General features: G+C 40.1%; 1 protein-coding gene across 5 annotated transcripts in view; it reads right to left on the bottom strand.

Moving 5' to 3' along the window:
• ATL3 (atlastin GTPase 3) overlaps positions 1-13,864 on the bottom strand; it is a 51,045-nt gene that overhangs the window by 22,499 nt on the left and 14,682 nt on the right. For all 5 annotated transcript variants that reach the window (XM_004264254.4, XM_049713520.1, XM_049713518.1 and 2 more), the window contains 3 exons: positions 8,763-8,867; positions 8,217-8,267; positions 390-446 (listed from right to left, as the gene is read on the bottom strand). In XM_004264254.4, coding sequence (XP_004264302.2) covers positions 390-446; positions 8,217-8,267; positions 8,763-8,867 — 213 coding nt within the window. The remainder of the gene's footprint in view (positions 1-389; positions 447-8,216; positions 8,268-8,762; positions 8,868-13,864) is intronic.

The raw sequence follows: 13,864 nt of genomic DNA, 5'->3' as shown, positions 1-13,864 counted from the left end.
CAGGCGGACTCTCAACCACTGCGCCACCAGGGAAGCCCTACTATGCATTCTTACCCTCATAAAACAATTAGCTAAAGCAGGGGTCAGCAAACTTTCTGTAAAGGGCCACAGAGTAAATATTTCAGGCTGCTGTAGCAAGAAGCAGCCATGGACGATACAAATGAGTGTAGCTGTGTTCCAATAAAACTTCCACTGTGGACACTGACATTTAAATTTCAAATAACTTACATATGTCATGAAATATTATTCCTCTTTTGATTTTTTTCAATTCCTAACTCACAGGTCACATGAAAGCAGGCAGCTGGCCAGACCTGGCCTGTGGATTGTAGTTTGCTCATCTCTGAACTAAAACAAAGATATGACTTAAATATTTATAGTTAATACTCTACCTGGAAGGGCTTTTGGAAAATTTCATCCATCGCCAGACGACCATATTCTGTGAAGAGCTTTAAAAAAGAAGAGTTATGGTTTGTAAGGCAATATTATATAAAGTATTTCTATGGCTATTCTATAGCAAATAATTCATTTAACAGACTGAACAGTACTTATCTGAGACCAAAATTCTACAGTTTCAAAAGCCCGCAGGAGTCATGAACCTTAAAATAATCTTGACTATTCCTCTCTCTCACATTTCTCATCCCAATTCATTAGCAAACCCAAAATCCAACCACTCACAACTTCCATGTGGCTTACAATATTGCAGTAGTTTCTCCCGCGTCAGCCCTTGCCCCCCACAGACTCTTCTCACTACAGCGGCCATGGTGGCTCTGTCATACACAAGGTTAGTCAGACCACATCATACCTCTGCTCAAAACCCTCCAACCTCATTCAGGATAAAAGCCAGTCCTTACAGTGTGATCCAGTCACACTGGCCCTCCTTGATGTTCCTCAAACCTGCAGGGCGCACTGCTGCCTTAGGGCCTTTGTTTTCACTCCTCCTTCTGCCTGCAGTGTTCTTCCCCCAAACATCTGCATAATCGGCTCCCTCACTTCTTCAGGTCTTTACTCCAATGACTCCTTCTCAATGAAGCCTCCCATGGCCATCTACCTAAAAAGATTAGTTTTCCACATAGTATTTCCTACCCCATGTCCTTGTGAAATTTTTCTCCTTCACCTGTCTCACTACCTAACATAATATACCTTTATTTATCTTGATTAGTGTCTGTCTTCACTACTAGCATTTAAACTTCGTGACGGCAAGGACGTTTGTCTGTTCTGTGCACTACGGGACCTCCAGCAGCAACAGTAGCATGTACTGGGCCTGTAGGATGCATGCCATTCAAATGACCCAATGAACGAATTCTTCAAAGTCAGGGTCTACACATACATTTACCTCTATTTCTTCATGAAGCCTCATTAAAAAGTAAAGCAAAACGAAGTTTAAAAATTGTTAACTCACAGGACAGAGAGGATCACAAATTATATGAAAAAGAGGAGTTGTCACAAACACTCTGGAAGGAAAACAAATGAGAACTGGCTCGGGTTTTGGCTTTCTCCGCCCTGCTAAGAAATCTGTGAGGCAGGGCCAGAAAGAGACAAGCAGAGTCTCTCAGCAGAATCCCTGAAAGGCTCAGAAATTAGAAGCACCAGTCACCCTGACGGAGGACGTGAGGGAGCTGGGAAATGGCTGGAAGTCTGTGGAGGGATCACCGACACTCCCAGATCCTGCTCCCTCCGCCTGCTCCAATCCCCTTCCTTCCCTCACAGAAGATGGGAAGTGAACCAAAAAGAATTTAGACTTTGAAACCAAACTCAGCTGAAGATGGGAGTAAGTCCCCTACCTTACGGGAAACAGGTACTTAAGTCAAGTCTACATGTGCCACAGTAAGATTCCTTGGGCCTCTCACCCTGCTGGAGCCGCAGCAAGCTTTACCTACCCAGGTAGGAGTTTAAAGATGTCTCTGGAGAAACTGACAACCCAAGAATAATAGTCTGCAAATACTGACATTTAGGGGCTGCAACAAAATAACTAAATAATCTTGCCCAATGATCTCACTGGTGATCCAAACCAGCACAAGAGGCCACTCTCTCACCAAAGGCTCCCCGTTGGTATTTTAGTGGCTCACTCTTAAATACAGATGACCAGGGACCACCACACCTTTGAGAAAAGCTTCTAGCAAGGAAGATAAAAATTCATGTCTTTCAATTCTAGAACATCATCTTAATCCTTTTATAATTTCTCTCCCTCCATTTTCTGTGTTCTGTTTTACTAATATCGATTACCAACATGTTAAGCCTCTCCTGAATTGATCCTCAAATTTTCCTATTTTTCAGTGCCCTCCGTTTTCCTTCTCCTCCACCTCTCCCTCTCCTCTCTTCCTCCCCTTTCCCTTCTCTCTCCTCCCCGCTCTATCTCTCTCCTCTGCTTTTCTCTTCTCTCAATGCTCCACTACCTCCCCTCCTACTGATTTCTACTCTCTGTCTTTTTAGTCAACCTGTTAGGAGAATTCTCTCCAATTCACCTTCTAACTCCTCCTGTACTGAATTTTCCATTTTTGCTGTCATAGTTGTAATTTCCAGGAGCTCTTTCTGGTTTTCTGAAGGTTGCTTTATACCAGCATCCTGTTATTTCTTGGTTACAACAGTTGCAACGTCTATCTTTCTGAGGATATGAGTGTACCAAGAACGAAGAAAAAGCCCACACTAAAGTACATAACCATGAAAATTCATGCCAAGAATCAGAAGATCTTAAAAGCGTCAGAGAGAAACAAAAAGGTCACATACAAAGGAATCAGATGATGTGGGACTTCAGCAGAGACACTGGAAGCTGGAAAGTAATGAAACAATGCCTTCAATTCTAAAACAAAATTACTTCCTATAATTCTAGGATAAAATTAACACATGCTCAGATTTACTAGACCTCAAAAATGTTATCTCCTATGCAGCCTTTCTCAGGAAGCTACTGGAGAATGCATACAATGATGGACAGAATAAACAAGAGATTAAATGGGATCCAACTGAGAAAGGAATCGAAAAGAAATTGCCCGGCCCTGATTTCAAACTATATTACAAAACTTTAGTAATCAAAACAGTACAGTACTGGGCTTCCCTGGTGGCGCAGTGGTTGAGAGTCCGCCTGCCGATGCAGGGGACACGGGTTCGTGCCCTGGTCCGGGAAGATCCCACGTGCCGCGGAGCGGCTGGGCCCGTGAGTTATGGCCGCTGAGCCTGCGCGTCCGGAGCCTGTGCTCCGCAGCGGGAGAGGCCACAACAGTGAGAGACCCGCATACCGCGAAAAAAAAAAAAACAGTACAGTACTGATATAAAAACAGACACACAGATCAATGGAACAGAATAGAGAGCCCGGAAATAAACCCTCATATACATGGTCAATTAATTTTGGAAAAGGGGGACAAGAACACACAATGGGGAAAGGAGAGTCTCTTCAATAAATGGTGTTGAGAAAACTGGGCAGCTATATGCAAAAGAATGTAACTAGACTACTATATTACACCATACACAAAAATTCACTCAAAATGGATCAAAGACTTGAATGTAAAACCTGAGACCATAAAACTCCTAGAAGAAAACATAGGTGGTAAGTTCCTTGACATAAGTATTGGCAATCTTTGGATTTGACACCAAAAGCAAAAATAAACAAGTGAACTACATCAAACTAAATAGCTTCTGCACAGCAAAAGAAACCATCAACAAAATGAAAAGGCAATGTACCGAATGGGAGAAAATATTTCCAAATCATGTCAGATAAGAGGTTAATATCCAAAATATATAAAGAACTTATGCAACACAACAGTCCCCCCAAAAAAATCTAATTAAAAAACAGGCAGAGGATATAAATAGACATTTTCCCAAAGAAGACATACATGTAGCCAACAGACACATGAAAAGGTGCTCAACATAATTAATCATTAGGGAAATGCAAATCAAACCCACAACGAGCTATACTTCACACCAGTCAGAATGGCTATTATCAAAAAGACAAGTGTTGGAGAGGATGTGGAGAAAAGGGAGTCCTTGTCCGCTCTTGGTGGGAATGTAAATTAGTGCAGCCACTACAGAAAACAGTATGGAGGTTCCTCAAGAAATTAAAAGTAGAACTACCATATGATCCAGCAATCCAACTTCTTGGTATATATCCAAAGGAAACAAAACCATTATTTCAAATAGATATCAGCACTCCCATGTTCACAGGAGCATTATTCACAATAGCTAAAATACAGAAACAATCTAACAATCTAAGTGTCTGTCAATGGAAGAATAGATAAGAAAAATGTTATATATATTATACATATATACATAATGGATTATATATACCACAAGGGAATCTTTTTCAGTCTTTAAAAAGGAGGAAATCTTGTCATCTGTGGCAACATGGATGAAACTTAAAGGTAATATGCCAAGTTATATGCAGATTAACCCTCCACGTTGTTCAAGGGTCAACTGTAGTTAATAATACTGTACTGTATACTTGAAAGTTGCTAAGAGTTTTAAAAGTTTTTATCACACACACACAAAAATAATAAAAATAATTTTTTATTAAAAGAAAGAAAATAGGGACTTTCCTGGTGGTCCAGTGGGTAAGACTCCATGCTCCCAATGCAGGGGACCCATGTTCAATCCCTGGTCGGGAAACTAGATCCCACATGCATGCCACAACTAAGAGTTCACATTACACAACTAAGAAGTCCACAAGCTGCAACTAAGATTCTGCATGCCACAACAAAGAAGTCCACGTGCCGCGACAAAGATCCCGCGTGCCACAACTAAGATCTGGCGCAGCCAAAATAAACAAATAAACAAATAAACAAATAATTGTAATAAATAAATAAATTACTAGGATGACGGCTATGCCCCAGGTCTAGAAGAAGCACTCCAGACTAAAGGAAGAAAACACAGGCCAAGAAGTCATGCCTCCCCAAGGAAAAATAAAACAGAACCTAAAGTATTAAGATCAGACTGAGACATTTTTTGAGTCTCTCCTTTGCAGACGCATTACTGATAAGCAAAGAACACTAAACTAATGAAAAGACTGATATAAGACACCTCAGTTATGAAGAACATATACATATATCCATATAATAAGGCAAATACAAATACTTTTTTCACCAAAAATTGCAACGTTAACTACTGGGAAGATGAGAGGAAGGAAACTGAGTGAGGGGTAGGAGAGTTGTAAAGAGAGAGAAATCCTAATTTTATATAAGAAATAATACTTAAGTCTTTTAAATCCAGAAGGAAAAATATAAGCACGTTCTTTAAAACTGTAGACACAAATAGCAGAAGACTCAGCCAAAGGAGTACAAGTGGCTGCCTCTGGAGAAAGGGAATGGGACGTAGAAGGGACGCTCATTATGAACACTGCAAGACTACTGACTTTTAAACTATGAATACAGACCACCATGTTAAAAATAAATAAAATGTTTTTTTAAAAAAGTACAGTTTTCCCTGGTGGCGCAGTAGTTAAGAATCCGCCTGCCAATGCAGGGGACACGGGTTCAATCCCTGGTCCGGGAAGATCCCACATGCCGCGGAGCAACTAAGCCCGTGTGCCACAACTACTGAGCCTGCACTCTAGAGCCCGTGAGCCACAACTACTGAGCCCACGCACCACAACTACTGAAGCCCGTGTACCTAGATCCCGTGCTCTGCAACAAGAGAAGCCACTGCAATGAGAAGCCCGCGCACCGCAATGAAGAGTAACCCCCGCTCACCGCAACTAGAGGAAGCCCACATACAGCAACGAAGACCCAATGCAGCCAAAAATAAATAAATAAAATTTATTTTTAAAAAAAGTACCTGGTAAATTAAAATACTATATATAAAAAAAGACAAACACACACTATAAAACTATATACAACCATGATTTCCTATCTGTAATTCTGAAATCCAAAAAGCTCTAAAACCCCAAGTTAAGCAGCAAACTCATTTGGAGGAAAGTCTGCCTTAAACTGATGTAAGGCTTTAAATAGGTTTAATTTATCCTATTTCATATAATTAGTCACACATTTCACTGCAGAAATATTAATGTGTTTAATTAAAAGGTATTAACCAAATGCCCATTCCTATCCTAGACATCATGCTATAATATACGCACCATATTATCTATCTAAAATCCAAAAACGGGACTTCCCTGGTGGTCCTGCGGTTAAGACTCCGTGCTCCCAGTGCAGGGGGGCCGGATTCGATCCCTGGTCAGGGAACCAGATCCTGCATGCCGCAACTAAGAGCCCACATGCCACAACTAAAAGATCTCACATGCTGCAACTAAAGATCACACATGCTGCAACTAAAGATACCGCATGCCACAACCAAGATCCCAAGTGCCACGACAAAGACCCAGCACAACGAAATAAGTAAATTCAAAAAAAATTTTTTAATTTTAAATCTAAAAAAATTTGAACTCCAAAACACATGTAGCCTCAAAGCGTTTGGATAAGGGCTTGCTGTCACATGTCATATATTTCCTATAGGGATACATACCTGTTTACAGAACGCAGGAAGGGAATAGAAAGGATATATTCAAAACTGATAGGCATAGTGGTTACCTCTGGGGAGGGGGAGAGGGGGACTTCAGCCTTATCCAAAGTGCCCAGTTTTTTCAAAGGATAATATTTCTAATTTCATCAGTAATATTATACATTATTAACTTTTAAAAGGAGAAAAAATATTACAATGATAGATATCATCTTACCCATTTAGAGAGCTTAATTCTAGGCTCTATGAGGAAGGCACAGAGTGAAGGGAATATCTCCACCAGGAAACCTTTCCCAGTCCCCCAGACTGGGACCTCTGATACCTGGGCATCTCTCTCCCTCAGCACTTAACAGGTAACGAACTCCGGTTCAGAACCCTGTTTTTGTAATTTACATGGAATCAAATCTAGCCCCTTTTTTTCTTTTGTCTTCTACCTTTGACATCTTGGTAAAAAAATTCTCCCTCGGGACTTCCCTGGTGCTCTAGTGGTTAAGAATCTGCCTTCCACTGCAGGGAATGTGAGTTCGATCCCTGGTCAGGGAACTAAGATCCCACATGCCGCAGGGCAACTAAGCCCACGTGCCTAAACTAGAGACCCCACGTGCCACAAACCACAGAGCCCACGCGCCCTGGAGCCCTCGCACCACAACTAGAGGGCCCGTGCGCCACAACAAAAGATCCCACATGCCACAATTAAGACCTGATGCAGCCAAATAAATAAGCAAATAAATATTTTTTTAAAAATTTCTCCCTCGGGGCTTCCCTGGTGGCGCAGTGGTTAAGAATCCGCCTGCCAATGCAGGGGACACAGGTTCGAGCCCTGGTCTGGGAAGATCCCACATGCCGTGGAGCAACTAAGCCCGTGCACCACAACTACTGAGCCCGTGTGCCACAACTACTGAAGCACGCGCACCTAGAGCCCGTGCTCTGCAACAAGAGAAGCCACCGCGATGAGAAGCCCGCGCACCGCAACGAAGAGTAGCCCCCACTCGCCGCAACTAGAGAAAGCCTGCGCGCAGCAACGAAGACCCAAAGTAGCCCCCCAAAAAAGAACTGCTACTATGGAGAAGAGGAGACAATGACTAATAACAGTAGCAGTGATAGGTATAATAAGTAATGGCTACCAGTTACTAAGCACATACTGTTTTCCAGGCACATGATCCTATGCATTTTATAAATATGAATTTATTTAACCTCGCCTGAATTATTGCAATAGCTCCATAACCAGTCTCCCTGAATGCACACTTGTGCCTCTAAAAATCTATTCTAAACACAACAGCCAGGGTGATCCTTTCATAATATGTCAAATAATATCACTCCTCTGATCAAAACATGGCTCCCGTCTCACCCAGAGGAAAAGCCCAAGTCCTTACAAAGGCAGGGCATCATTGGAAGCTGAATGCCTCTCTGACTTCATCACTTGGCCTTCTCCTGTCTCACCCTCCAACCCCACCCACTGGCCTTCTTGCTGTTCCTGGATCCTGACAAGCACACTCCACCTCAGGGTCTTTCTTCCTGCTGTCCCCTCCCCTGCACCACTCCCCACACCCCTCCCCCCAATATATCTGCAGGACTGACCCACCCACTTTCTTCCGGTTCCCAGCTCAACTCACTAAGGCCTTCCCTGACCACTCCAGCCACAGATACAGAATGCAGGATTACCATGAACCCCAAGCCTTCCTCCATGTTTCAATCTTTGGCTGAAACTACTCAGTTGTAAAACTTATCTCAGTCTTAAAACTTTTAAATGATATATTAACATTTTTATGAGAAATATATACCTGTAGCTGTTGAAGATCATCTTCCTGAATGTTCTGGGACAAATTATAAATCTAGAAAACAAAAGTCCAGATTTATTCTACTCTAGCTTACTTCAAATGAATCCCAAATAAGGCTAAAGGACTGAACAGAAGCTTTGTACAATGAAAGGTCTGCATATAAGAATATGAGGTCTGTTTAAACAGTAATAACATGTCTTTTGGAAAACTATGCATATAATGTTGAAATCACATAATCTTTCCTTTACACTTTAAAATATAGTTTTCTTCAATTTTTACCAAATCTACATTTCCTGTATGATGTAAATGATATAATTTTGATTTTCACTTTTCAGAGTTTTCTTGGAATATACTACATATATTTATGATCAAAATGGAAAAATAGTTTAGGCTCCTTCTTAAGCATGTAAGAGCTTAACTTATATCTGTAGTCTAAAAAGAACATTTACATATCACCATAGGAATGCTGATAACAGAACAATAACTGAAAGATGTATTCTCTTCATCTTATTTCTTCTACAAACTTTTTTCCTAGTCAAATGGTCTTACCTGAACAGAACTAGTCATGGTACTTAGAGCAAAGATGGTAGCACAATCTTTCACAGTGGACTGGCTGTCAAATGCCCCCTGGGTATCCATCAGAACAACTGCAACCTATGGAAAAAAGGAAACACAAACAAACTATGTAAAAGTGAGAAGGGAAGACATGCAAGGAGAAATTGAAAAGTACAGGTAATATTTAAATGAGGCTTAAGCACCTGCTCGTAGGTTCTATCAGAAAAGTACAATTACAGTTGACCCTTGAACAACAGGGGTTTGAACTGCACAGGTCCACTTAATACGTGAATTTTTTTCAATAAATGTAAGTATTCAGCTGCCTTGTATTTTTGAACAGAGAACTTTGCTGGAGAAGATTATCTGCTCTCATCCGGTGATATGATACAAAATAGAGGCATACAAAGCAATATGAAAAGAGGGGAAAATCACCCTAACAATCAAAACAGCCAAATGTTGAAGTCTATTAGCTCACTTTCAAAGCCAGTCATTTGGATTGGCTAAGTCAATTAATTAATTGACTTAGTTTAAACTTAGGCATAATCAAAAAATAAATAAAACATATGGCGTGGGATATTTTTGGCATTTACCTGCAAGCCTGCATTCTTCTCTCAAATTTCTAGAGTTTTCTCGTTGTTTGATAAAATAAAATGAACATTTATTTCAATCTTTATGAAACAGAGACCACACCACAGATGCCAAATGAAAGCAGGAGAAACTAGGCTATCATTCACTCTATGTAATTAGGTTTCATGAAGCCTTAATGAACGTTCCCACCTTAAAAGTTAGATGTATGCAAAATGTTAAATAAGATATAGTACCTTATAATCCTTATACAACTTGCTATAATTTTCAGTCATATAATTTAAAAATAAAACTTTTCAAACTCGTGCATAACTGGTTCCAAAAGAGGACAGGGTTTAATATGTTCAGAAAAATAAGTGAATTCATCAGCAAGTGCCTAGCTCTTTCCCAATACCGAAATTACTGCAAAGGCCAGATGGGAAGCTTTCTATGAAGCTCTAGTGAATACAAGAAGAGAAATGCCATAGTCAAAAACATTTTTAGGTAAGATTTACGATAACAAATACAAATCAAAATTTTTATTCTTAGAAATGGCATTTTTATTACTTAGAAAAGTATTTTTATTCTTAGAAATGATAATAAATCATTTTATATAGTTTATATATCAGGACCCATTAATAACATTATATATTTATGGATTTTCATATACCCAACGCACTACTGTGATTGAATACATATGATATAAATTCAACCAAAAGAAAGCACTATTCAGAAAAAAAGGTCAATTCAAATGAAATGAAGTTTCTAGCCTGAATACACTGAAATCTAATGCTAAAAGAGTTCATCTACCCACACCTTAGCTGTTTTGTGAAGAGGATACTGTCAAACTAAACGACCAATCAAAACTAATCATGGGGACTTCCTTGGTGGAACAGTGGTTAAGAATCCGCCTGCCAATGCCGGGGACATGGGTTCGAGCTCTGGTCCGGGAAGATCCCACATGTCGCACAGCAACTAAGCCTGTGGGCCACAACTACTGAGCCTGTGCTCTAGAGCCCGCGAGCCACAACCACTGAAACCTGCGTGCCTAGAGCCCATGCTCCTCAACAAGAGAAGCCCGCACACTGCAATGAAGAGTAGCCCCCGCTCACCGCAACTAGAGAAAGCCCGCAGGCAGCAACAAAGACCCAATACGGCAAAAAATAAATAAATAATAAACAAATAAATTAAAAATAAAACTGAAGGTTAAAAAAAAAAAGACTGATCATGGCTGGAACAAGTGGATTTCCACATGTGAAAGAATGGTTTTGGATCCCTACCTCACATCATATACAAAAATTAACTAAAACAGATCAAGACCGAAATATTAGAGCAAAACCCACAAAACTCATAGAAGAAAGCATAGGTGTAAATCTTCATGGCCTCAGATTAGGCAATGGTTTCTAATATATGACACCTAAAGCACAACAGACCAAAAAAATATATACAAACTGGACTTCAAATAATTGCAAATCACATATCCGATGAAAGTCTAGTATCCAGAATGCATAAAGAATTCAACAACAAAAAGACAACCCAATTAAAAAGTGGATTTGATTTGAACAGATGTTTTTCCCAAGAAAATATACAAATGGTTATGTGAAAAGATTCTCAACATCATTAGTCATTACTAGTGTTACATCATGGATGGGCCTTGAGGGCACTGGGCTGGGTGTGAGAGGCTACACAAATGACCCATATGTTACGTGACTCCATCTATATGAAACAGCCAACATGGAAGAGGAAAGTAGATCGATAGTGGCCATGGGCTGGGAGAAGAGGGAAATGGGGAGTGACTGAGTTTCTTTTGGGGGTGATGAACATGTTCTGGAATTAGATGGTGATACCTGCACAGTCTTGTGAGTGAACTAAAAACTGCTGAATTATGTATTTTAAAGGTTGAATTTTATGGTATGTGAATTATACCTCAATGAAAAAGAGAAAACCATGGCATCTGCTCATGAGAAAAATGAGGCCAAACAGAGGGAAAAAGAAGACATACTAAAGAGAAGCTCTTTGAGGAGTGGGAGTTATAAGTATACTTAAAGTGCTGCATATTTCGGGGAAATAGTATTCTCATACCATGTAGTGGAATAGTAAAATACCATAACTACCTTCAAAGAACAATTTGGCAATAGCTAGAAAAAGAGGAAATGGGCATTCTCAGACCCAGTAATTCCACTTGTAGGTGGCTTTCTAATTAGACAAGCTCTAAGCTAAAACCTCACCAAGTATAAAATAAGACCATCTTGCTAAACTTTTATTTGGCTAACTTCTAAAGAACTGCTTATCAGTACAGCATTTATCCAATATTAATTTTTTTTAATTGTAGTTAATTTACAATGTTGTGTTAGTTTCTGGTGTAGGAATATTGATTTTTTTTAAAGCACTCCTGATCCTGCTAGATGTCTGAATGTAATTTTTTTTAAAACACATTATAAACACAACAAGGTATCCTTACACACCAGAAAATTGACAATACCAAATGCTAACGAGAATATGAAACATCAGGACCTCTCACTCACTGCTGGAGAGCACGCAAAATGGCACAACTAGTTTGGAAGACAGCATGGCAGTTTCTTACAAAACTAAGCACAATCTTACCATACAATCCAACAGTTGCACTTCTTGGTATTTACCCAAATGAGTTGAAACTTATGTCCACACAGTAACCTGCCCATGAATATTTACAGCAGCTCTACTCACAATTACCACAACTTGGAAGCAAACAAGATGGCATTCAGTAGGTGAGTGGATAAACTGTGGTCATACATAGAGTGGAATACTATTCAGAAATAAGAAGAAATGAGCTATCAATACAAACAGATGTGAGGAACCATAAAAATATGTACATTGCTAAGTGAAAGAAACCAATCAGAAAAGGCTATATACTATATGATTCCAACTATATGACATTCTGGAAAAGGCGAAACTATGGGGACAGTAAAACAATCAGTGGTTGCCAGGATTTCAGGGAGGGGAGGAGGAACAAACGGGTGGAGCACAGAGGATTTTTAGGGCAGTGCACTTCCTCTGTTGATACAGTAATCGTAGCTACATATCATTATACATTTATCAAAACCCACAGAACGTGCAACACAAAGACTGAACCTTAACGTAAACCATGGGCTTTAGTTAATGACAACCTATCAATACTGGTCCATTAATTATAACAAATGTATCACACTGACAAAAGATGTACATAATAGGGAGAAACTGGAAGGGGGAACTCTGCACTTCCTGATCAATATTCCTATAAACCTAAAATTACTATAAAAAATAAAGTCTATTAAATTTTTTTAAAGGGCAGGAAACCAAAATGCTGTCAATAAACATGGTGCTCTATAGAGGAGTCAATTCAACAAGATAAAAAAATGACGGCACTATAAATGTCAGATAACTAAAAGCAAAGCCTGCTTACTACTAACACTGTAGAGATTTCCTAAACCCTTAAGGAGAATTAATACACCACATTCCCCCAAAATTAAAATGAGGCCCACCACTTCTGTACAAAGGGATCACATAGTCAACAATAATTATTTATTCCTAAAAATAAATTAAGAAAGCATCTGGGCTTCCCTGGTGGCGCAGTGGTTGAGAGTCCGCCTACCGATGCAGGGGACGCGGGTTCGTGCCCCGGTCTGGGAGGATCCCACATGCCGCGGAGTGGCTGGGCCCGTGAGCCATGGCCGCTGAGCCTGCGCGTCTGGAGCCTGTGCTCCGCAACGGGAGAGGCCACAGCAGTGAGAGCCCCGCGTACCACAAAACAAAAAAAAGAAAAATTAAGAAAGCATCTACTGGGGGGTGGGACGAATTGGGAGACTGGGATTGACATATATACACTACTACGTATAAAACAGATAACTAATAATAACCTACTGTTTAGCACAGGAAACCCTATCTGTGGTGACCTATATGCAAAGGAAATCTACAAAAGAGTGGACGTATGTATAACTGATTCACTTTACTATACAGCAGAAACTAACACAACATTGTAAAGCAACTATTCTGCAATAAAAAGTAAAAAACAAAACCACCTACCACACATTACCAGAAATGTAGAAATAGAACATGATACAAAAAATAAGAACAGAAATGAAGGTCATAGGGCCTTGTTGTGGTGCCGTCTCTAAGAGTCGCTATGTTACCCACAGCAGGCCCTTAACTCACTGGGTCATTTTACAGTATCTCTAAAATGAAGATTGGACTTCCATTTCCAGTCAAAATGGAGTAACAGACTGGACTTATCCTCCCACCTAAAACCAAACATAACAGACAAAATATATGAAACAACAGTTTCAAGACACTGGACACTGGGTAACAAAGGATAATGATCCTTGAAAGAAAGGAAACAGATGAGGTGAGCCTTACAGTTGACCCAGCTAACTGGCCAAGGCACAGGGAGGGGGAATCCAGGCAGAGGCACCAGATTCTCTGAGTCAGGAAATACAGCTGAGAGTCAGGAAGACCAAGGAAACAGGAGTTCTTAGGCAGAGCACCTGAGTAGAGAGCTATTGAGACAAAGAACACCA

Source organism: Orcinus orca, chromosome 8 (assembly GCF_937001465.1).
Source record: "Orcinus orca chromosome 8, mOrcOrc1.1, whole genome shotgun sequence".
Taxonomy (NCBI): domain Eukaryota; kingdom Metazoa; phylum Chordata; class Mammalia; order Artiodactyla; family Delphinidae; genus Orcinus; species Orcinus orca.
This window is presented reverse-complemented; position numbering and strand designations above follow the sequence as displayed.